Source organism: Camelus ferus, chromosome 1 (genome assembly GCF_009834535.1).
Source record: "Camelus ferus isolate YT-003-E chromosome 1, BCGSAC_Cfer_1.0, whole genome shotgun sequence".
Taxonomy (NCBI): Eukaryota; Metazoa; Chordata; class Mammalia; order Artiodactyla; family Camelidae; genus Camelus; species Camelus ferus.
The window spans coordinates 67,805,716-67,830,827 of NC_045696.1; the positions used below are offsets into that span (position 1 = coordinate 67,805,716).

General features: G+C 41.1%; 1 protein-coding gene across 8 annotated transcripts in view; it reads right to left on the reverse strand.

Moving 5' to 3' along the window:
* Window positions 1-25,112, reverse strand: part of LPP (LIM domain containing preferred translocation partner in lipoma) — a 629,562-nt gene that overhangs the window by 330,657 nt on the left and 273,793 nt on the right. For all 8 annotated transcript variants that reach the window (XM_032482352.1, XM_032482344.1, XM_032482364.1 and 5 more), the window contains one exon: window positions 22,987-23,099. In XM_032482352.1, the coding sequence (XP_032338243.1) occupies window positions 22,987-23,099 (113 nt within the window). The remainder of the gene's footprint in view (window positions 1-22,986; window positions 23,100-25,112) is intronic.

The following is a 25,112-nucleotide window of genomic DNA, read 5'->3' on the forward strand; positions in this document are numbered from 1 at the left end:
GGGCTAGGAGTACAAAACAGTATATTCTTTTTACATGCAATTTTGATGTTCTTTTCAGTGGTACTGTTTGAGTATTAGTAAGAAAGCAGGAATTTTGCCTCATTTTTGTTTTCATTTATGGTCAGTAAAGTTCATTATTCCCTTATTTCTAATAACAATGTTAAAAAGAAAATGGTGATAACAAAAGGGCTATGAGAAAGCTGTATCATCTCTGAGCAGCAAAACTAAGTGTCTATCATTCATCTATCATCTTTCTATCTTTGATGAGCTTGAGAATATAATCAATGAATTTCTTTGTGATCATTTTTTATTAAATTTTCCCCCCAAAGCACCTCTAACCAAAAAAGGAAGGAAAAAAAAAAAAAAAAAGATTAACTGGTAGAGGGTCTGGAGTCAGACTGGAAAGGGTTGAAACCTGGACCTGCCGCTTGCCAGTTTTGTGACCTTCAGCAATCGGCCTGAGCTTCTCTGGGTCTCAGCTTGTCATGCAGCTGTTGTCAGGACTGAATGAGTTCATACAAGTCAAGTACTGTTCACATCTTACGCACTCAATAAACAACAGCTACTCAATTATTACCTTGATCACAGTCTCAAAATAAATATTTTGGCTAACATGGTCAGTCAACTGAGTATGTGACTTTTAAAAGAATTTGACTCAAAGTAAAAATCGCCAGCCGGGGGCTTCAGTTAGCTGGGGGCTCCTGTGCTTCTTAACACATGATGGTGCTAGGAATTAACTGTGAAGAACATGTTCCTAGATCAGTGGTTCTCAGACTTCAGCCTGTACAGAACCACCTGGAAAGCTGGCTAAAGCACAGAGTACTGGATCCCACCCCAGAGTGTCCGATTCTGTATATCTTGGGTGAGGCCCAAGAACTTACATTTCTAACAAGTTTCCAAGTGATGTTGATGGTGCTGGGCTGAGGACCACACTTTGAGAACCACTGCTCTAAGGACATTTCTAACACAACGAACATTTAAAAGGGTGAGAGTATGTGCTCTACATGGCTCAGAAAGCCATGAAAATGCCGACAGGCAATTCATATAATGGGTAAGAGAGATCTGGACAAAAATAAAATGGAAACCAGCATTGTTTCTTAATCTAATCCCCCATGCTAGATAATACGAGCACCCTTATTCCAGTAATGTTGAGTTAGACAGGCAGCATTCAGTAGTGAGACTGCACAAAATATGACCAATTTTATCTAAAAGAAATGTCACTTTATCGAATGAGACCCAAAATGTTGGAAAAGAAAAAAAAAATGCTTTAGTTCACGGTTGTGCACTCTTCTTCCCACTCACTTAGTTGAAGGACATACCTTTCCAAAAAGCCCTCTATCTTATCATACGTACTCTCCTCCGTGAAAACATCACTGATGCCCCCACTTATCTGATAAATGACTCTTCTTTGTCCAGTTCTCTCTGACAGCACTGCTCATAGGGTAGCTCCCACTGCTGGTTCCTGTGAGTGGCTCTTCTCCCAAGCTGCTCCGCGAAATCGTTTGTGCTAAGCAGCAAGCAGCCTGCAGAAGGCACGATCCTCAGCCTTGAGGAAGTTACAATCCACTGGCTAACATGACTCTCACATCTGCCTAGTGATATCAGATACATTATGTTCTTTGAGAGTCTTTGTAAAACCACGTGGAGGAGACAGAGATTTAAGAAGCTTATTATCCAACGGCTGACAGAAATATAATTCGACTTTTCTAACATACAAAAGCCAGGCAAAAACTCAAGTCTCATTATTATCTACCCCACAGGTTAAGGACAGTGAGAAAAGGTGCCACAAAAAGCCATCCTTGGAGCAAGCAATATAACACTCAAAACAGGGACACCATTTTCACAATTTAAAGTAGAATAATAGCTTGGCAACCGAGAGCCTGCCGATGAATAAGCAGAAAGCAGCGACAGGAGACAAAGTGTTGTCATGGCCCTAGCACACTTGAAGGGAAAAGCACCCCGGGAGAGCGTCAACACTGGGCTCGCTACACGCCACGATGCTTCCTCTCATAGTCCCTGTCATCCCGCCCTCTTCAGTGCTAGCGCACTCACCCAAAGTGGGTAATACTTGGTCAGCCTCCATCTCTTTAAAGGAAGCAGTCCTGTCCCAGCCCTGCTGCCAGGAGCCACGAGACTCCTCTTCAAAACACTGTGACACGTAGAAGCCAGGCTGGACGGCCTGTCCACAAACAGGCTGGTGAACCAAAATGTGGCCTGTGACAAAAAGACGAGCTAGGCTAATAAACCTCCTTCCCTATAAATGTGAACTAACAAGCAGCAGGTGACAAACCTGCCATGGGGATGATGAGAAACCAAAAGGGTCATGTTCATGGCTAATAATCAGAACATGCAAGAAGATGCAATTATTGGAGAGAGGAAAATAATGGACATGCAAATAACAGAAAAGCAAAGGATCAGAGAGGGAGGAGAAGGAGGGAGAGAGAAAAGGGAGAATGCAAAGGAGAGAGAGATGGCCCCATCCCTGAGCCTTCCTGGTGCCAGGTCTCAGCCACAGGATCCTCAAGATAAACTCTTTTATATAGAGACACCCCAAGGGGCCTCTGCGCCACAGTCAGCCTTACTGAAGCAGCCAGCACAAGACCCACCCATCCACAGGGATGACAGTGGGAGGCCAGGTCTACTTGTGATGCCGTCACTTTTCCTTTCTGAAACCCAACTTTAACCTCTGTAAAATGAGGGGTACAAACCTTCCAGGTCCTTTTTTACTTTTTAAAGCTCTCATATTGCATGACTCTATAATGATACTTCACAGCTTGTCAGCCATTATCTTTGTTGCCTACTGGCAACCAGACCCAAACTCAGCAGAGTGAGGCCCACGCAGAGTTTAAGCCAACTCAGATGTAAGTATGAACAGGGGCATGGCTTAAGCGGTCTGTGTTTGGGAACACACAGGCAGCCCCTTTGTTCAGTGCTCTGTTCAGATAAGAAAGCAAAATATACACACCCCCCCCACAAATAAGGAAAAAAAAAACTTCACTTTTCATTGTATTGATCTACTCATTGAATTACTTCTACTGAATTCAAATCTTTATAAAATAAAAATAATATTGATAATGTACTCTTAAAGTAATCCCTTACAATTAAAATAGAGGTTACTTTGTATGAGAATAGCTATATAATAAGACAGAAAAATACACACAGTATCTATCTATCCATCAATAAAATAAGAACCATAAAAATAACCACAGTAAGATTAATTATTTGACAGTAAAAGAGACATTGGGCACGCCTTTTTTAAGCAACAGAACCCCACGGTGAAAATGAAGTCATACACGGAAACCCATTATTTAAAACGGATTAAGAAACAGAGCTGCTCTGGTTCAAGTACAAGCAGGGAAGCACAGGGTTCCACCCACTGGGTTTTTCCCCTGGCCTCCAGTCACGCCTCCTGAAGCACTTCCGTGAAAGGTGGCTGGAAGATCACTGCTGCAGACTTTCTGCGCGAGCTACAGATGAAGCAGCAGCATCCTCAAAATGAGCCGCCCTGCCAGTCAGTCCACGTTCACAGCTCAGCAAGCACCCTGCCAGGCTGCCCTGTCTGCACTCTGCGTGCCTGCGTGCATGTAAGAAGCAGGGACACCCGCCTGAAACAACTATAAACGTATCCATAGAATCACACGGCGTTCCTGGTTCCCGGGGGCGCGGCGCCTCACACAATCAACACAGAATAATACCAGCAGAAGTTCGAAAAGGTAGCAAAAGAACGAGTTTGGTTTTCCACGAAGGAAACAACACTTGGGAGCGGGCAGGGAGGAGAAGAACCGTAACCGTTTGAACCTACGGAACAGCGAGAACGGCGGTGCCGTCTTCGGGCCGCACGGCATGCGTGCGGTAGAAGACAGACCGTGCCGGGTACTCTTGCTGTTGATTTTCTTTCAAAACCTCAGGGAAGACAGTTTTCTTACTTTGCATTTTGATAATCCAGGACCAGCGAATTGGGGCATTATAAGTTCCAGAAACCCTTTTCTCACACTCGCCAATAATGCAATAGAAATAACCAGAAGCAGACGTTCAAATACTTAGACATTTGATATTAACTTTATATATTGGCTTATCATCCTCACCCGTTTTCCCTCGAATCCTTTCATGACCCCTCAAAATGCTGCCAAAGTGGAAAACCAAGGAACGTGTTCAGTTCCCAAGTCAAGGATTCCATGTCTGGCAGCCAAAGCTATAAAACAAAAGGCCATGTCATCGAAGTGGATAAGGGGTAAGAAGTTCCTCTAAGCTCCTGTGGATCTGATTCTACGGGCTGAGCACCATCCACCTAGGACTTACAGACGAAAGATGTTTGGCAAAGTGTGAATAGATTATAGATGAACAGCACAGAAAAGGTAACTCAGGCTCATGAAATATTAGAACTGAAGGGGACTTTAAGCAGTTATTCCAATATTTCTATTTAACCGTAATAAAATCCCCCTCAGAGAACTGATTCAGGTGTCTGGGACAGTGAAGGGACTGAAACAGGTCTAAAATCTGAACACTTTATACTGTGAAACATCTCCAAAGCAATCTCTCATACACTACTTCAATTGTTCTTCTTAAGAACCTATGAAATGAGCAGGAAGTTACTCTTCGCCCCATTTTCCAGATGAGGAAACTCAGTGTAAGAGAGGAGCACAGGCGCTGTCTGAGGGTCTCCAGTCTCACTGATGGGACACGGTCAACAAAATTAAAGACGGGGAAGAGCCCATCCCCCAGCAGGCTGAGGGTGCAATACTGGCACACAGGTGCAAACCAGCGCTACAGAAATTCCTAGAAGAGAGACGTCAGAACGGATGGGGACACTTGGGTCCGTAGATACTGGGGATGGGAAGAACCTTAGCTAGCACCTGTTATGACACCATAATCGTACCAAAGAAGGAAACAGAGGACCAGAAAGCATAAGTGCTTTACTCTGGTCAAACAACCAGGTGGTTAGGATGGGACAGGGAGACCTGAATCAGTGCTTGCTGGTCCCAGTCATCCCACTCAAAGCTCACTGTCAAGCAAAAGAAGACAGTATTGCAGTTCTCCTAAGAAACTCACAAGTGCCCTAATGTCAGAAGATGACTGAATATTTAGAAACATTGACCCAGAAAAGTGACATATTACCTACCCAGTCCAACCACAGAATTCCTTTTAGTGAGCAGGGAGCTGAATGTGTTGGCCAGGAGAGCAGAGAAGAAATAAACTAGGCATTTTGTCCTGGTTCTGCCTTAATTCAGTAGGGTGACCCTGGGTAAATCGCTTTCCCTTTCTCAGCTGTGTTTTCTCAATGACAAGATGGTGGGTTTAGACTCAATCTTTGTGTTTCCTTTTAGTTTAGAAGTTCTGTTATTCTAACACATTCACATAAATACAATCTACCTAACATTATAAGGCGTTTAAAGCTTTTCATTGTTGCTGTTGATATTTCTTTTTCACTTATCGCCACTTACTAGAACGAAATTACTCTGTTTCTATTTAGTTTAAGTGTACTTTGATAGTTGAAAATACAGAAGATAATAGCGCCGATGCTAACACGATAGGATTTGAAACACCCATTTCAAAAATGGAGTTACTGATAACTGTTAAGAGCGGAAACGGCATTCGCTTACATTGTCTTCAGAGTCACTAGCTGACTAATGGAAATAGAAAAAGATGGGTGAGAGTGACACCAACCCAGCAAGCAGATAGGAGAGGAAAAGACAAAACAGATATTCTGTCTCATCTCAAAGGCTAACAGTGAAAGATGGGAGGGGTGGCAATCACCTAAAATGGCAGGAATCATATTTTCTAACAATAAAAGATGCATCAGTTCCCTAATACTCATTCCAGATCTGTTCCCCATTTTCTCTTGGTCAAGCTTTCTGTTCCCAGACGGCTCTGGGCAATATCCTATGAACCAGCAGCACTGCTGGCCAGCCACCCAGTCCACTGCACGCAGCCTGGGCTCAGCTCCTGCCACTAGCAAAGACGACTGCCTCAGCTTAGAAAAGCACTTTCGTGCAAATGATCTCGTTGGATTCTCCCAGCAATGCTACACATTAGTAGAGATTATTCTTATTTTACAAAAGAGGATACCAACAGTCAGAGAAAAAGAGACTTCCACGTCGCTCAGGTAGAAAGGGAAGCATTAGAATTTGGGACTCAACATCTCGCTTCAAAGCTCTAACTCTTGCACTTTCCATGACACTGGGCTGGAAATGCAAAAGGGGCAAGGTCGTCTTTTCAAGCATCAAAGGGAGTTTATGGGGGCCTGTTAGGTTACCACGAAGTAGGTCATGGCTGGAGCTACAGCTAAAAGCCAAGCTCCAACCCTCTCTTTCTCCTTCTACTTCCCCATTTAGCACAGGTTTCACTCACTTTTCCATAAATACATATCAAATATTCAGTGTACACTGATATAAAGGATAGGAATTATTTTTTTTAAAAGGAAAATCATTGGTTCTCTGTCCTTCAAGTACTTACAATTGCATTATAGGGGTTAGTCTGTCCACAAATAACCACATTATAGGGCTGAATAAAGTCAAGTAAGTACACAAAATACAAGACGCTAGAGCAAAAAAAAAAAAAAATAGAGAAATCAGAGAGTACTACATGGATGCAATGAGAATTGAGATCTTGGATGGAGAAAAATTATTTACCACACGAGCATGAAGATACAGGAGGAACACCACAACGTGCACTAACACTTGGCAAATACAAGTGTTCTTTCAGGTAAGAACAGGAAGGTCAGGCTCAGAGGGTCAGCTGTGGTCAGATTATGCAGGTGTGCAAACCTGAGGCATAGAAGGAGCTTGGCAGGTATCCAGGGTACAGATATCCAAAGGATAAACAAGGTCCCCAATACAAAAGGAGAGAGTGGGCAGGGGTAATTATACCTTGGGACCTAGTGTTGAGGTGGGAACAAACACATGGCATGAATTACACATATTTTAGGCCATGCACAGACAACTGACATTAGTGACACTCCCAGGAGGAATTCCTATTTTTACAGAAAGGTCACCACTGATAAAGAGAAAGTACAGAATCACAGCAGAAAGTTGATTTCACCATAATGGGGAATGAATGTGAGATCTACAGGACAACAAACATTTCTACCTTCGACCTCGGGACTACAAATTAATAGACTGCTGTGAAAAGACTGTCATTTCTCCAGGTAGAGGGTGAAGAAGCCAAAGGAAGCAAAAGATGGTGCTACCTCAAGCCTCCTTGTTCTCATTTCCAATTAAAAAGCTTCCCTCTATTCCAGAATTCTGCTCATGCCTCTTTTCAGGCTTTCCTGAGAAATGTTTCCTTTTCATAGGCTTTTCAAAGTTGAGCAATAACCAAATGGCTACTATTTACTTAGCAACAGTTCAATACCTAGTCTATATTAAAGAACCAGGACAAATAACCAAGAAATAATGAAAATCCACATGTGTCATTTCTGCCATTCCTGCCGTCCTCATCCCTACTCCACCCTGAGCTTTTTCTTTTATGACACACTCCACTTAAACACTTCTAGAAGTCCTGTCTTCATCTGTTGTTCAAAGTGGAATCTGGGCCGCATCTGGATTTAAATCACAAAAACTGAAAGCAATGAGATATCTCACCGAGTCATATCCCCTCTCAGCCTTAGCGCCCACTGTAAAACAGAGGAATAATAATTCAAACCCCACAGGGATACTCTGAAAACCAGGTAAGATAAGGTCTTGGGAACCACGTGTCCTACAGAATGCTAAGAACACAGTAGGTCTTCTGTGAGTGTTGGCTCATAGGGTGTTCTGTAAATAAGAGGACTGCAAGATTATGCTGGGTGAGTTCTAAGAGCCCTAAATAATTAGGCCTCAGTTTAATAAGATATTAAATTAAAAAGTCCTCGTCTCAGAGTGACCCTAGATTTTGCTGGCGAAAGACAGATCCTACAAGAAGGAAAAGGCTAAGGTTGTAAAGGGAAGTTGAGCCTCCTCTGAGGACAGAAGCAGCTCAGACACCCATTAAACGGGAAAATTCTCTAAAACCTCTTCCAGGTTTATCAAATCTGAACCTCTGGGCGTGAGCCTAGTAACCTGCATTTAACAAGCCCTTTGCCCCCCCGCCCCCAACCCCTCCAATTCTTTCCCACACTCGATTTGAAATCCGCTGGCCTAGAATTTGGTTATCAACTGCTAGTGCAAGTGCTAACAGTACCTGGCGCGATTTAATTAAAGTCCTGCAACTCTGCACACATTGAGGGAGAACTCTTTACTGATGTATTCTGACCCAGTTCCCGGGAGCAGGGAAAAGACTTCGCTCTCATTCCACAGTTCTGTGTTCTCATCCCCGGTGCCGGCAAACACCATCCCCTTCACTCCTCCTCATCTGTGGAAACAGCAACAGCATTTACCACCTCGAAGGGGTGCTGTGAGTTTCCATTTACTGGTGTTTATAAAGTCTTCTGAGTGTTCTCATAAATCAGCTACAAGTTGGCATTATTCACAGCACCCTGTTGGAGCTTAATACATATTCAATTAAAAACCAATGACAACAATACAGCAACACCCACAAATTAGCATGCATTACAGCATGGACTCCGCTCACCCCAGCAGCACCTCTTTAGCTCAGCAGCGGGTTATGTTCCCTCGCATTAATGCAGGCCAATCTCTGCTCAGGGGTATCAACATTTTCTCCAGTAAAGTTCACACTACACTTGCCATGGAGTTCTGATTTCTCAGAGGAACTTTCTGCTTGGCAAACACTAGGACAGGAAGCAAATCTCTCTTTCCTGAAGAAAATCAGGATCCTGCAAAGCACCTTGGACTCCTCCATTTCCCATCGCCCCCTCTTCCCGCATCGCCCTGGATTCCAGCTACCCATCGCCATGGCCATGGCCATCGCCCCAGTTCAGGCTCTGGTCTGCCTCGTTAGACTCCTGCAGTCGACTCCAAACCATTCTACTGTTGCCACCTCTGACCAGTCAAGGCTTGCTGTACTATAGAAATCCATCTAAACAGAGGTCAGATAATTTTATTCTCCTTCATAAGGTTGCTTATTATCCCCTAATGATAACCAATAGATCTTCACCTTAGGAAAACCCCCAAACTGTCATGTGAAGGACTAAAGAGAAGTAATTCATTTGTTTGAACTCAGGGAGTTGCTGTAAGGCACTCAGGGAAAGAAAGAGAGCAGAGAGAGACACTCAGGTAGAAGGAACAGTTTACGCAAGGGCTGTAACAGTGTGTCTCTTTATGTAGTCCAGCTTTCTCCAGGGAGCGACATCTGGTAGCCGCCCAAGACGCCACGGATGGCGGAGTGTCCCTCTCTCTCCCCTGCCTTCTCTGCCGTCTCCCTCAGGCACCAGAGCACATCTTGCTGTACTGGGTTTTGCTGACTCGAGTCTCCTCCTCTGCATGAGCCTTTGACATGCATAGTTGAGGTTGAGGAATCTGTGCCTAGTGGGTTTGAGGTTTCATCAAGAGAAAAAAGAAGGAACTTATGTGATTTCACTGAGTAACTATTTTTACTACAAAAAATTCCCGTATTTATTTTTTTCCTTTTTGGAAATGGCACTAAGGAAACGCATGCCAGACTGCCATGAGCAGGGCTGTACTTTCCAAACAGTAGCAAGGACTAAAAATAGAAAAGCTTGATTTGCTCAAGATGTATATAACTTCCTCTCCAGTTTCCTTTCCCCACAATGCCGAGCTAGCGCACAGTGGCGTACATGTTGGACCCCCTGCATGTTTACATTAGCAGCAAAAGCAGCAAAAGGGTGATAAGCCCGTGGACAGCACAAACTCCATAGATGTTTCTAGAGAATTCTTTAATTGCCAAGACAAAGAATGAATCAATCAATCCACAAATTTCAACCAAATATTCTTCAATGAGGGAAAAAAAACCCTATGGATTATACAGGAATGTGAGCTATAATCCAGCCTTCAGACTGGATTCAGTTTCTAAAAATGGGTAAACAAGAGAATAATAGAAAGCATTCAAACCAGGCGAGTCCAGAAACCTCCAGTCAGGGTTGGAGCCAGCTCTCCCACTAAGTACTGTGTCACGTTGAGCAGTTGACTTAAGAAATCTGGGCCCCCATTTCCTCATCACAGGAAAGGTGAGCTGGACTATGATCCTTTCAAAGCTGAGGCTCTATGCTTTTTGATGTTAAGTGACTCCTACAGGTCTCCTCCATGTCATGTTTTGATTCTGGCTTTACAACGTACAGTTTAGAGGCACATGCTCAATTACACAAAAAGGCACATATTCAGTGGAAGGAAAATGAAGCGTGACTGACTGATTTATCCATTAACTGACTCACTGCAGCCTTCACTATGAACCAGATACTACTACATAGTTTATACTCTATCTTAATTAATCCTCAAAATAACTTTCTAAGCTATCATTCCTAGTTTGCATGTAAAGATGGGTAATACCACTGGTAATCAATAGAGCAGGGCTTCCTGGCACTAAGCCTCAGGTTCACGCAACAACACCACACCACCCAGTCATCAGAGTCAGGATGCAAAGAACGGAGAGATCAGGATGAGACGGCAGTGTCAAAAGGTATGATTAGGCTTTTAAAAAATGGGAAGAATTTCTGATCAGCTGAGAGATGAGGATGCTTCAGGCAGCAAGAAAGACACGGGACACTGACAATGAGGACATCAGCCTCACGAGAGCAAACACGGAAAGAGCACAGTGGGGGATAAGGTGTACTTTAAAGAATGAGGTAGGTCATGAAGTACTCAGAAAATCAACCAAGAGAGGGAAACATGGCTGTCAATAAAAAGCATAGGAAGGAAATAACATTTTTGGAAGACTAATTGCTTAGGGAAATGCAGCTAAAAGGGGGTGGGAGTTGGGGGGCAGCACAGAGCAATGAATCTATTGTGAGATGGAAAAAGAATGAGCCAGGACATCAAACTGGAAAATGACAAGACTCAAGCAAACCTGAGAGTCACTGAACCAAAAAATATCAGCTGTTGGTAACAGATACATTTAGACATATCAACAAGGACCACAGAGTTTAGAACTGGGGAGACAAGGAGATGTGGTGGTACCTCTAACTGGGGGAAGACGATGAGTAAAATGTGTGCGCAAGTTGAATGTGATGAATGTGAAGGCTTTTCCTGTGGAAAGATTTTCTAGGGATAAACGGCACAATCTTCATCAAAGGAAGACACAGCGCCAGGAGTCCTAACCAGTTCTAGTCATTAGACAGATACCAGAGTTGACGCTGTAAGAGTTGTGAATTCTACTGAGAGAAGACAGAAAGTAGAAGGGAGAGCACTGAGTGGGCACCTAAAAAATGAGGGGCAGAAGCAAAGAAGGGGGTTCTGAGAGAGAGAAGGAATAGCTGCGCAGATCTAGGAACTAGGAGGTTCTTTTTAGTGAAAATCAAAGGACAAAGCAAGGAGGTTGAAATCTTCAAGAGTGTTCCTTACCTGAAAAAGGCAGAAGAAAGTGTCAGAAAAATAACAGTCACTGGGGAACAGAGCAGGTGGCAGACAGGTACAAGAGCCATTTCAATAGAGTTGCAACGACAAGTTCATGGTAGGTCACTGACTTAAATCCCTGGTTACGGAGAGAAACATGGTGGAGGTGGGGGAAGGAGGAGAGCCTTAGGTACTGAATCTGTAACTATGGGAATACTTCTCTGTAGTAGCTGCCGTGGTCCCAAACTAGTTTCTATCCCCACTGGGTCAGAAGAGAATTACTGAAGTGACACTGTATGACTTTCAATGAGCTGAACGGAAATGAAAACAACCCAACATTCCAACTTACAAAATGGCTTGATGTAGAATGATAATAAAAATGATGAAGTCTCCTGGACATGCACAGTGAAATTCTCTTCTGGTTGCTGTATTTTTTATGTAATTATTTGATCATCTCTTCATGAAATACCTCAGTCTGAGCCAGACAAGTACTCTGTGAAGTTCTGAGACTCTTATGTGCACATACCATAGTAAGCTACGGCTTGAATCCATACATCTCAGTTCAGGGGACAGTTTGCCATTCTCTTTTTGAGACACGTCAGTCATCAACTATACCATTTAAGGTATGCAATTATTCATGGCTTTAAATATATAATTTCCATAGAAAGAATTAAAGCTCAAGGATGTTACAATAATATTATAAAAAATATACATATTTTAAGGTAAATCCTTCACTTTGTAATTTAGAAAGTACTATCAAATGGGTAATGTTCATCTGAGTGTCAAAAAATCCTCCTGGAGAATTTCATTCTAAGTGAAGTAAGCCAGAAAGAGAAAGAAAAATACCATATGAGATCGTTCAGATGTGGAATCTAAAAAACAAAAACAGAAACAAACAAACCCAAAAAAACATAAATACAAAACAGAAATAGACTCATAGACATAGAATACAGACTTGTGGTTACCAAGGGGGTGGAGGGTGGGAAGGGATAGATGGGATTTCAAAATTGTAGAATACATAAACAAGATTATACTGTATAGCGCAGGGAAATATACACAAAATCTTATGGTAGCTCACAGAGAAAAAAATGTGACAATCAATATATATATGTTCATGTATAACTGAAAAATTCTGCTGAACACTGGAATTTGACACAACATTGTAAAATGATTATAAATCAATAAAAAATGTTTTAAAAAAATTCCAAAAGATGAAAGAAATAGAAATATTATACTAGATCTAAGACTGGAAAAATTGAGAGATTTGGCTCTTAGGAATGATCTGCTCCAAATCACATATCATCTTGATGTGTCATTTACAGTTAAAGAAGAAAAAAAAAGGTGACTGTAGGACGGGCACATACTCCTTTAAGCGCTAAAGGGAATGAAACAAACTATGGGGAAAGAAGGGATGTCCGAGCTCCTGCTATGTCTCTCTCTCTCTTTTTTTTTTTTTGGGGGGGGGGTGGGCAGTGCAAGTGAGTGGGAGGCTCTCATGAACCAAACCCTTTACCTCCAAAAATAACAGTAAAATTGTATTTCTTACAACTTAAATCCTCTCTCTTATGTTAGTTCATCCTCCATTAAAAAAAAAAAAAAACTGCCACAGAAACATTTTTTATTCCAGGTGCCACCAATTTTACTTTTTTCTACAGTAACACAAGTTGATAACATTACTTAGTTTAATTGATAAGATAAATATAAAAACAAACAAAAAAAGTTTGGAAATAACTCCGTTTTAAAGATCTACAAATAGCTTTCCTATATTTTAATGTCAAAGTACATTCTTCCAATCTGTAAAGCTACAGACAATTTTAAAAAGGCTGAAGGCTATAGAGGATTCTACAACAGAACTCTTAAGAGAATGGGCTACCGATGAATGAAACTACTCGGAGAGGAAGATGACAACTGGTGTTGTGTGTCCTTCACTGGAAAACAACATAAAGGAAGAGTAACGATCCAGCAACGATGACGAAAGAGAAAGAAATGGACTGGCATGCCTCAGAGTAACGCAGGGAGCCATCGCCGCCCAGGACACTCAACACCGTGAAAACTGGGAGCATCACCTAACGTCTCTGAGCCCCAGTCCTTTCACTAGCACAGGGTGGAGAATTATCCCTACCTTTCCTCTTTGTAAGTTATTCAAAGGCTCAAGTGAGATAAAGTATATGAAAGTCTTTCATTTAAACAAAGGAAGAAAAAGACTCAATGTCGATTTTGGAATTGGAAATGTACAGGGCAGGGGTGTTGGACAGGCCAAACTCACAGAAGTTAATGATAAAATAATGATAATAATAGCTTCACCCCTTAAGGATTCATATTAAGTATTGCCTGCAACAAGATACTTTCAGTTTTAAATACGTGACTTTTGAGTGGATCAACCCAAATCAGTAATGCACAGAAAACTTCCCTAAAACATTAGTTTCAAAAATAAAATATGAGTTAATTAATGCCCTAGGTTTTTGGTTTTGGCATCCTTCATTACCACTTTTACCCCTTCTTTCAGATCAAGTTGTTTTGTGCCCATACTGAGTGGATTACGTAAATTACAAAGGATTTGTGAGCCCAATAGGGCCTCCTTACCAAATGCATGGATAAGAAGTACATGGTACAATCGTGAGGGGATCGTCAGAGAACATGCCTGAGGCGGGGATGGAAGATGTGCTTGTTTCCACCAAAGAAGTACAAAGAAAGCTACCTCGGTGGCCCCTGGCCACTAGCCATGAGCACATATTGTTGAGGACTTTGGCTGCTTCTTGAGAATTTAAAGATGATCTGCCTTCTCTCTTTTATAAGGGAATTGATACTAAGCCAAGAGGCTTAAAATCCCCAAAATGCATTTTGTTTTGCTTTTTTATCCCTTTAAAAATAAATCACTGCTTCCATGACACTTGTGCAATCTAAACAAGTCGCCTCAATGCTTTCAGCCTTCATATTTTTTGTATTTGTTAAATGTGTGCTATACTTATTTGGGAAGATCAAATTTGGTAACAAAAAGTGTTCTGCAGTTTGTAAGTAACTACAGAATTATAAAGAGCTAATATTTTATTACCAAGGCACTGAATTTTAGAGCCATAAGAGATCTAAAAATTATTTAATTGAATCATTCATTTTGCAGAAAGAGTTCGTGGAAGTATTTCTTTAGTAAAAACGCCTTAAAATCTCCACACATGTAAGAGCAAGGGACGGCATCATTAGTGAAACGTGGGGAGGTGGGGTACGAAGCAGCGATCAGCCAGCCAAGGACAGTCTAACCGTAGTAGCATCAACAGCAAACATGTACTAAGCCCCAGGCCGTGTCAGGGACATACAATATTCTCTGTGTAACCTCACAGCAACCCAAAGAGGTAAGAATAGTAATTATTCTCATTTTACAGACAAGCAAACAGGGGCATGAAAAGGTTAAATAACATGGGCATGGTCTCGTAGCTAGTGAGTGGGAAAGCCACGTGTGAACTCGGAGCCACGTGTGAACTCGGGAAGTCTGGATCAGCACTTAACAGTGTTTGTCATCATTCTGTGCTGTCCTTGAGGTTTTACTTGGCCCAGATGATGCAATCAGGGAGGGCTTTTCTGCGGTGGTGCCCTCAAGGGCAGCAGGGTGAGCCTGAGATAAATAGCAAAGGGTAGCAATATCTGAGCTGACTTCAAGCTGCCACAGCAAAAAAAGGTAAGGGGTTGGGGAGCCTCTTCGAAAAGCAAGTTTGGGGTCTATAATAAAAGCCAGACAGAAGAGCAGTGAAATCACACAATGAGTTCATCCTTTCTAATAAAAGGTACTTTGCCACATTCCCTGACACTCCTGGTGACAGTCATCAAAAGGCATGAATGGGGAAACAATGAGGGAGGAAAAAGCTGGAGAACTCAGCAGAGACCACCCCACAGAAGGGCTGGCCACAGCCTACTGCTGCCCTCACTGGGCCTATACGCGGGGCACGTAAAATAGGGGCTTTACTACCTGCCGATGGGTCTTCATAACTAATAAACAGCCTTGACACTTGTTCAGCTCTTGGCATGTGTATCTAAGGGAAACCGTTCCCTGGCCTGCCTCCCCTAGTTACACACACAGGCGAAGACTAGATGCACATACTCTATGGCTGCTCTGATATTTAAAGGACTATATGTTCCTGACCTAGATAAAAGATAAAGTTTGGAGTGCGAGCTAGCTAGGTCTACCAGAACAAATCCAGAGCCACCCAGAGGCACATTTTCTCCCTAAGTTCAGAAGTATATAGGATTTATAAGTCAAGAGTACACCATCACCACAAAAATTAAAAATAAAAAAAGAAAGAAAGCCATAGGGGTTCTTCCACACAGTAAAACTACTGAAAAAGAATACCGGTATGAAGAATGGAGAAAAAATCTAAAACCATAAAACAGGAGTTCCATCAGGAAGAAAAGGCAAATGAAAAATTAGAATACATTCTCTCAACACCACAAAAAAAATTCCCCTTAGCTAAATAAAAGTTAATTCAGATCAGTCACAAACTAAAAAATTAAAGTAAATTTTAAAAATATTTTCAACCGCCCAAAAAAGTGTGTGTATGGTTGAGGGGGAGGGCCTCTCAATTTAGACGAAACCAGATCTTCAACACCAGAAAACCCCCTTCTGGCTTCCAAATGTTTACCTTTCTGCAAAGCTGGCCCACCAAGTCCCCTCTCTCTTCAAAAGGAAATCTTGGCACCTAGAAGGTTGGGCTGACAGTGAGGATTACGACGACTCGTTTAATGAGCAGCGTGATTGAACCATGCAGGGACCCTGAGGAGTTTTCTCGAAAGGACTAGGTTTGTTGTTTGCATTTTGTTGCGTCGTGTGCTTCCACCATCCCTTATTTTGACCTCACAGAATGCTGAGTAGAATTACCAGAGTGAGAGTGAGGGAAACTGCATTGAGAAACAGTGTAGTAAAATTGCTGAATCACACAAATAAAGATTACAGACCAAATAAGAAAAAGTTTCTAAGTTGGAAAAAGAATCAGACTGGCATCAGACTTCTCATCTGCAACAGTAAAGACTAAATGATGCTCAGCGATAATATAGAAATCTTTGTTGATATTGAGGCTGAGGAAATTTGACCCCTGAATTCTACTTGCAGCCAAACTTTCACCTAAAAAAAAGTCATTTTCAGATCCACAAGGGCTCAGAACATGTATCACCCATGTAGCCTTTCTTTAAAAAATTATTTAATAAAGTACTACTATAGGAGGAAGGAAAAAAAAACAGAAAAAAATCAGGATAATAAATTCAAAAAAAAGAAAAAAGAAATAGCAAACAAGAAAGGATGCAATAAACAAATGACCACTATAGTTTATTAATAATGTGGTGGTACAATTTAATGTGAGAGATGACTCTTTAAAAAGCAGTGTTACAAAGTTCAAAATATTGCAACACATTCTCCAAACTGTGTTAATAATACTTTGAATGAAGCAGGGAGAAGAATGCTCCAACTTGATATGGAAAATATACTGGAGGTGGAGTTACATATGCACATATCATAAATTTTCCTTGATAGAGAAACATGTTTGAAACTATGTAATCCATACCATTTGATTTACTTACAGCACTAGAAAAAAATCATAAATTACTTTTTAGACATAGGAAAAACTAAATATATTTCAGTTTTGAAGGAATGATGAAGATTCGTGACGGGGGAGACAAAATGAGATACAAACTCCCACTGACTCAGAAAGAACCAACTGAAGTTTCACTTAACTTTGGGCAAAGAAACTTCTCTGAAATATGCAAATATCGTAAATTACTCCCTATAAAGGAACTCAGGAGTTAAAGCAAACTTAACCTCACTGGTTATCCCAACACACAAGCAGAAATGACCACAACCACTGTCCCCATAAGACGTTTCCTGTCCAGCGATCAGCCAGTCTTCCACTGCAGAAAGCATGCGATGAGTCCTAGATTATTTCAAGGTGGTGGCAGCAGTGGTAATTGGGTTGATATGGTTGAATAAGTGTGTGTGTACACATACTCCAGTACTGATCCCAGGGAAAAGTTTCACCTTTTAAAATAGATTCTTCAAAAACAAGAGAAACTATGACATTCCATGAGAAAGAGTCAAATTACTAAATGAAACATTGAAATACTCCCTATCGGCTTTATTCTGCTACTTTCAAAGAAGTTTTAGTAGGTCTAGACTCCAAAAATATCTCTCTTTTCTCGTCTGAATACCCAATCGGAGGATGATTCAGAGCGAAAGGCAAACAGGAAAACTTTGACATTCGCTTCTAGAGAGTCACGTTGACCAGAGCCAGCGACACGCCTAAGAACCCACCAGTCCCGCTAAACATACACTGACCTATATGTGTAGACCATAGAAGGAGGTGATAAGCACAAAGCAAGCTGCTGCTCCTGCCGTTGCCACGGTCACAAACACCCCTACAGATCAGCTGGGGCTCCTCGCTCACCCAAGGCCCAAAGACACACGGCAAAGGGCCAGGAAGAAATAAGCCTCCCAGGCACTCCATTGGTATGTTTCCATGGACCAAGACGTCCTTGCATCCTCACTGCACAGGAAGGGCAAGCCTTCAGAGTGGACTAAAGCTTTTGCTGACCGTTTTAGTTTTGCTCTGGCAATACTGCATCTCAACTCTTAATTTTTATAGCCTGGATCTCCTGTTTCAGCCAGCCTCTTCCTTCCTTACCCCACTACCAGGCAGAAGAAGGGGTGACCTCTCTGGTGGGGTACATCCAAACCATATAAACCAAGGCCAGCTGCCTCTTTCTGCAAGCTCGTGAATGACTATGCCCGTGGCTGTGGGCCTGAGTTCCCTATGTCTACCAGTAAAATGCTATCATTTCACACCAATTACCATGATGGTACTAGTTAAGAGTCATAAGACACAGATTCCAGGCCCAGTTCTATTAAAACATCAGTAGATTCTTAAGCTGCTATTGATGCATGCAATACATACAATGGGTAAGTGGATTAATACACTATAATCTATAATCCACTGCTCACCCAACACAAACAAGAGCTCTGAAATGTCTTCACAAGAACAGAAATGAGTTGGCCTACAAACTTTCACAGACTGATTTGAAGACAAACCATTAATGAATTCAGAAATTTTCCTTCTTCTCTTTTCAACAAACTCTGGGTATTTCCCCAAGGTCGGAGCCCAGCTCACATGACCCTGTTTTCACTCTCTCTTCAGAAAAGCTCACCTCTTCCAGGAGCTTTACTGCCCACCCCCTTGAGGCCACTACCACATCTCTCTCACCTGGCCTGACTGTCCTTTTAAATGTGTATCACTCTCTCAGAGGGTAGGAAGAAAATCAGTGTGAGGAAGTTATAAGGGGCAAATCTCAGTTCAACAAGAGAAAAGACATTTTTAATATCTGGAGTAACCAGTGATGGACAAAACAGTCTGTTTTCTGAGAAGGAGGGGCTGGAGTCAGACTAGCAAAGGCAGACACCCTGCCGGAATGAATGGAAAAGGAGATGAGAACTGGGAGGGTAAGACTACAGACACATAAAAGCAAGCAACCTGGGTCACAATGAGAGAGGCAGAGTGAGCAGGTGTCAACTAGAGCTCATGAACAGAAGTCAAGCAAAGATGTCATGAAAAGAGGAAGTTAAGTATGGGGCACTTGAACTCAAAGCCATCAGGTATCAGCAGGTAAATTCCGGAGGAGCTCAAGGAAGTCTACCAGACTACTCAGAGCTATTTGCATAGGGCTTCCCACAAAGGCAGTTTATTTTGTCTGATGGTGCGTTAAAAGCACCACTTGACATCCGACAACAGATCTGGGGATGTATGTCAATCTTATATTAAAATAATAGCAAACACTGGAATGATTTCAGAATATTCTTAGGAATATTCTGTATTCTTATTCTTGTTACTTTATTGCCTAAAAGTCTATCCTCCATCTGAAAATTAAGATCCTAATTAGCCATGAAACTTCAGTTTAGTTGAAACTGTTTCCAAGAATCCTTTAATGTCTCTAGTCATAGTTAATTTATTTCCCTCACCTTCCACCACAATATAGAACTTAGATTGTGCTTCTAATCTAAGCATGATGACCAAGGTATAATTTAATTTTAATTTGGAATTTGTGTATATATGCATCTCCCAAACTTGAGGTTGTATCTGATCCACTGCTTATCCCTCAACATTGCCTTACCTGTAATAGCCACCCAGAAACATTTCACTAAATTGAAAAGAATTAGGAGATTCAAACAACAGAAAGGCACTTGAGTTATGAGCTCTCAAATTCCCTTGCAAACCTGAAATTCTAGGACGTATTCTCCCCCTTTGAAAGTACTTTAAACAAGGCTATATACCTGCCCACTGGGTGGCTGAAATAGGAAAAAGTTACCAATTGTGGCATCAGCTTGAACAAGTCTAACAGCCCCAAAGCTGGGACTCAGGGCACTAGATCTGTGATGCCAAGTGGGAAGGCTATCACCCCTAGAGCACATGTGCCCAACTTATAGAAGGTATTTAGTTTATCGTGATTGAATGAAGTGACTACTAAATGGTCGCCCCAGACCTGATAGGCATTGAGCTCAAACTGATACTGACAGAAAAGAAACTGTCTTGTTGATTTCCTAAGATTCATACTTTCCTATAAAAATGAGAATTCTCAAAACACAAATTCTTGACACTAAATATTTGTCTTTTGATAAGAGAAAACGTTTACACCATGTATCAAAAATACAGAGTCAAGCAACACCTGGGCCTTCCAAACGAAAGCATGTACCCCCTTGTCTGAACCTCAGAGCCTTGAAAGGGTTGAAGCAAAACCATGTGCACAGTGAGCAGAAGAACAGATCAAGAGATAAGATTTCTCCAGAGAGTTCTGTCAGAAGCTACAGGGTCGACCCCTTCTTGGGTCTCAGTTCCCCCATTTGCAAAGAGAGGGAATTAACTCATTTGGCAAGTACTTGCGAAGGCTGTAACTAGATGACCGGTGCCAGGGTTCGACTAAATGATCCCTTAGGCCCCTTTCAGCTCTGAAGATCTTATAATTCTTACACTCAAACTTAGTAGACGTACTTCTGGCTCTGACCTGAAAATCTGGCTGGAAATATAAACAGACTTCTACATAAAAACACACATTTACCAGCTATAATTTGGGCTTGGCAACAAGAGTTTTCACCATGGCTGAGGGGAAAAAGTGCAGAATTCTCGCCAGTGCTTAGATTACCCTGGGCTCCACTGTAGCTCATGGTTAAAGGCGGTGCGAATACGGCCAGCGTGGGGCCACACCATCAGCACATCACGTCACTCCCACCCAAGGAAAGGACGTGACCATTTTCTTTTGAACTTGCCAACAATCTTCCATATATTCAAGAACAACACGCCTCTTCTACCAGATTTGCCCTTTTCCATTTGGCAAACTCTATTTTATTTTTTATCCTTCTTCCTTCTGTTTTACAGAGAACATAAGCCAACATGGCAACAGGCTTTTTGTTTATTTCCTTCTTTTTCAAAAACAAAGTCACGGTTTTGATATAGTTACCAGGACAAGGTCCATACAGAAAAAGACTTCTTGTAATTTTATGAAAGCCCCATGTTTGAATTTTTTCTTACTGGAACCCTTTGGCAAGCCTTTTTATTATTCTTACAGCCGTTATTTTTACACAGTGACAATTATAACATCAAAATACCTGTACAGTGATTATATTTGAGCACTTTCAAATCCATCTCTATTTCATGTAACTATTAGATACAGTTACCTTATTTTTAATTATGAGGAAACTGCATCTGAGTGTGACCTGCTCAAGATCACTGTGACTAGAATGAGCGGCTCAACCAGTATACAAACATAAGTCTTCTGTCACAGGTCAAGTGAATTTTTAAAACTCAAGATTTTAACTGCTTACAAAATAGTCCCATAACGATTCAAGAGAGAAGACAGACAAAGTAGTGTTTCACTGTATAAATTAAACAATAGCAAAGAACAGCTCCCAACAAAATGAGAGCACAGAAATATAAAAGGCAAGCTTTAAGGTTTTTCTTTTTTCATTGTTAATTTAAAAAATGACTAAAAACAATGGAAATCAATCATGTAATTCTTATTTGGCAAGGGATCTAGCTAATGCATAAAATAAGTATACATGTTGTAGGATTGTTGTCCATTTCTGGCACATGATCTTTGATTTTCCCAGCTATGGCAAGATAAAAGGTAGGAAATTTATGACATATGTGTCTAAGACATACCATTTTTAATAGCCTTTAGAAGACTGAACTGGAGCTGCTTACTGGTTGGAAGTGGAACTTCCGATTTTCAACTGGCTGATAATACACAAAGCTCATTCTACTACTGAAGATCTACCACATGAAAGCACATACCCCGAGAAATCCACATGGCTTGCTCTTTCCTCTCATCCTCCAAGTCTGTGTTTAGATGTCACCGCCTCATGCCCGTCCTCAGCAGCCCATATCACTTTCCCCTTCTCATGACCCATGGCCTTGATCTCATTCTGATGGATTTTGTAACGCAAGTATTTTGTTCCACTGGTTCCACTAATACATGAGTCTCATGAAAGCAGAACCCTGTCTGTCTTTTTAGCTATACAATTTCTATTTGTTGAATGAATGAATCCTTTCTTCCTTTGTCTGCCCCACCCTGAAGTTTAGGAGAAAGAAAGCCAGACAACCAACTGAACTATTACAGCAGTTACTCTCTATGGCTTTTCCTCTTTAAAACTTACTCTGGGACATTTTAAACACATACAGAGGTAGGACAAGTAAGGAAATAAACCTCCATGCACCCAACAATTATCAACTCATAGCGAATCTTTTCTCACCTATAATCTCACTCAGTAGCTCCCTATTCTTATTATCTTGAAGCAAATACCAGACACTATTCCATTTCATTCACAAATCCTGCTGACATTTCTCTAAAAAATAAGAATTTTTCTTCTTTAGCATATCTTCATTAACATCATCACCCCCAAAATATGACAGTAATTCTATGACATTATTATTTAATTTTCCTTCCTGACATAACTGGTACTTAACTGCCTAAACAGTGGCTGCTGGTCACCAGTGCCCCTAAATGATCACAGGCTGAGAACTTCTACTGTTGCTTCTGATTCCAGCTCTGAGGCACTTTGCTGTCAACACACCCTGGAGCACAAAACTTCTAAGTGTCAATATACACTACCCTGTGCGTCCCTGACCTCACTCAGAAGAGAAACGCTAAGAATTTTTGCTGCTGCTTCCGCTAAAAATATGTTGCTGACCAATTAGTTCCCACTGTGACCAATCAGAGCCTTAAAATACCAGCCTTACTCATTTAGAATGCAACGTTTATGGATAGAGAAAAAGAGGCAATGAAAAAGCATGGTTGTGTGACCCCAGGATAACAAGGAAATGTGAACTTCTCAAATGGCATTCCTAAAGAATGGCTTTCAGTTTCAAAATAAAATTAGTAGGTAAAAGGATTTCCAAGGCTTCAGAGTGCAAGCCGGCAGAACTCTGAGAAGCTTGAGGTGGGCATTTTGCATTAAAGTGCCTTAGCTCTTTGTGAGTTGTAAAGCTCTCTGTAGGCTCTGGAAAAATGTTTATCCACCACAGAAACAATCTCAGAATTCACGATTCCTAGCATGGCTTATAAACACGACTTTAACCATAGATCTTACCTGTGCCCTGAAAGCACCTTCATCAAGGGGTGGTGGAGGAGGGAAGTTTCCAGAGCCAGAAGGAATAGCAATGGGATCATCTAGAGGTGGAGGTGGGGGTGGAAGGAAGTCACCTGCAGAAAGGAAACACACAAGTGAAGTTAGTTAACAGGACACAATTTTACAGCACTCTTAAAAAACATAGACAGTTCCCAACTTACGATGATTTGACCTATAATTTCTTGACTCTACTACGTTGCAAAAGTGATGGCCATTCAGCAGAAAACATACTTTGAATTTTGATCTATTCCTGGGCTTCCACGTGCAGCCCAATACTCTCATGATGCTGGGTGACGACACCAAGCCGCAGCTCCCAGTCAGCCGTGGGATCACAAGCGTGAACAGCCTACTTCTATTCTTTTTCACCATAAGCTACTACAAGATACTGAACATAGTTCCCTGTGCTATACAGTATAAATTTGTTGTTTATCTGTTTTATATATATTAGTTAGTATCTGCAAATCTTGAACTCCCAGTTTACCCCTTCCCACCTCCTTCCCCCCGGTAACCATAAGTTTGTTTTCTCCATCTGTGAGTCTGTTTCTGTTTTGTAAATAGGTTCATTTGTTTTGTTTCAGATTCCACATATAAGTGATATCATATGGTATTTTTCTTTCTCTTTCTGGCTTACTTCACTTAGAATGACCATCTCCAGGTCCATCCATGTTGCTACACATGGCATGATGCTGTACACCAGAAATTGACACAACATTGTAAAATGACTATACTTTAATAAAAAATATATATACACACAAAAAGAGTGAATAGCCAATACACTTACAACCATTCTGAACCCAAACAACCATTCTGTTCTTCACTTTCAGTACAATGTCCAATAAATTACATAAGATATTCAACATTTTATTATAAAATAGGCTTTGTGATAGATGATTTTTGCCCAACTGTAGGCTAACGTAAGCATTCCGAGCATGTTTAAGGTAGGCTAGGCTAAGCTATATGATCTGGTAGGTTAGGTGTATTAAATGCATTTTCAACTTAACAATATTTTCAATTTACAATGGGTTTATCAGGATGTAACCCCACTGCAAGTCAAGGAAGATTTGTATTAGCTGGCATTTTGCTGCTTTGCAATCGGCTATGACACACAATTTTTTGTCCTGCTTAGCAATTATTCTCTATCTTAGTTCTCTTCAGTTTAATTAGCAGTCTAACTTTCAGAAGAATGAGAACCAGATTTGACACTTAGCAGTGACATAAAAGCTAGTGTAGAGGGATGGAGTACAGTCAGAACAGAGAAGGTGCTTGAAGTGGTGGATTACTGAAGTGTCTGAGACTTGTTACTTGCCCTAAATTTTCAGTCAAGTAGAGGGGGGAAATGTGTAAACAGGTAAGGAGAACACAAGATAAAATCTCCTAAGATCTGCAAACATACTCTTCTGGAAGTTGGGACAAAGGAAATCTTACTTCCAGTTGGAAGAACACGGGAGCTATAATGGAGCATTTAAATTGTCCCTGAACATTATGATGAAGAGAGCAAGCCTATGCTAGGCAGAAAGGGAAATAAACGCATAATGGTAAAAAAAATAAAAAATAAAAATAAATCAGATCAGGACCTAAAAAATAAAGGGCATGTTACAATATAGCATAAAGATAAGAATGTAAAATAACACTAGTAGGTTATAAAAAGTAGAGCAATGTGAAAATAAGTTTTTACGTGTGTTGCACATTGAGTGCAAAGCAAAGAGTCTGAATGTTAACATGCATGCAATGAGGGTCTATTAAGGATTTCTGAGAAGGAAACACTTGTAAGAATATGATTTACTAAAAACTAACCTAAAAGTATGTGCAGGACAGATTAGGAGAAACCGGAATTAAAAAGCATCCAACTTGGAAATCTATATACAGTCCAGGCTTTGGGATACCAGGATACCCAACAGCGCTATGGGTTCATGGTATGAAATCTTTTAAAATACTCTCTGCAACAAATTCTATTAAAAGAGAAAACATTCATTAAAAAAAAATTTCTCTAGTTGTCCTTTTCCTTTTAAAAATAGTATTTTTGATGTTTCTAGGGACTGTACTCCTCTATGGGTAAACAGCTTCTCCTTGCATTTCAGCTGTTCAGC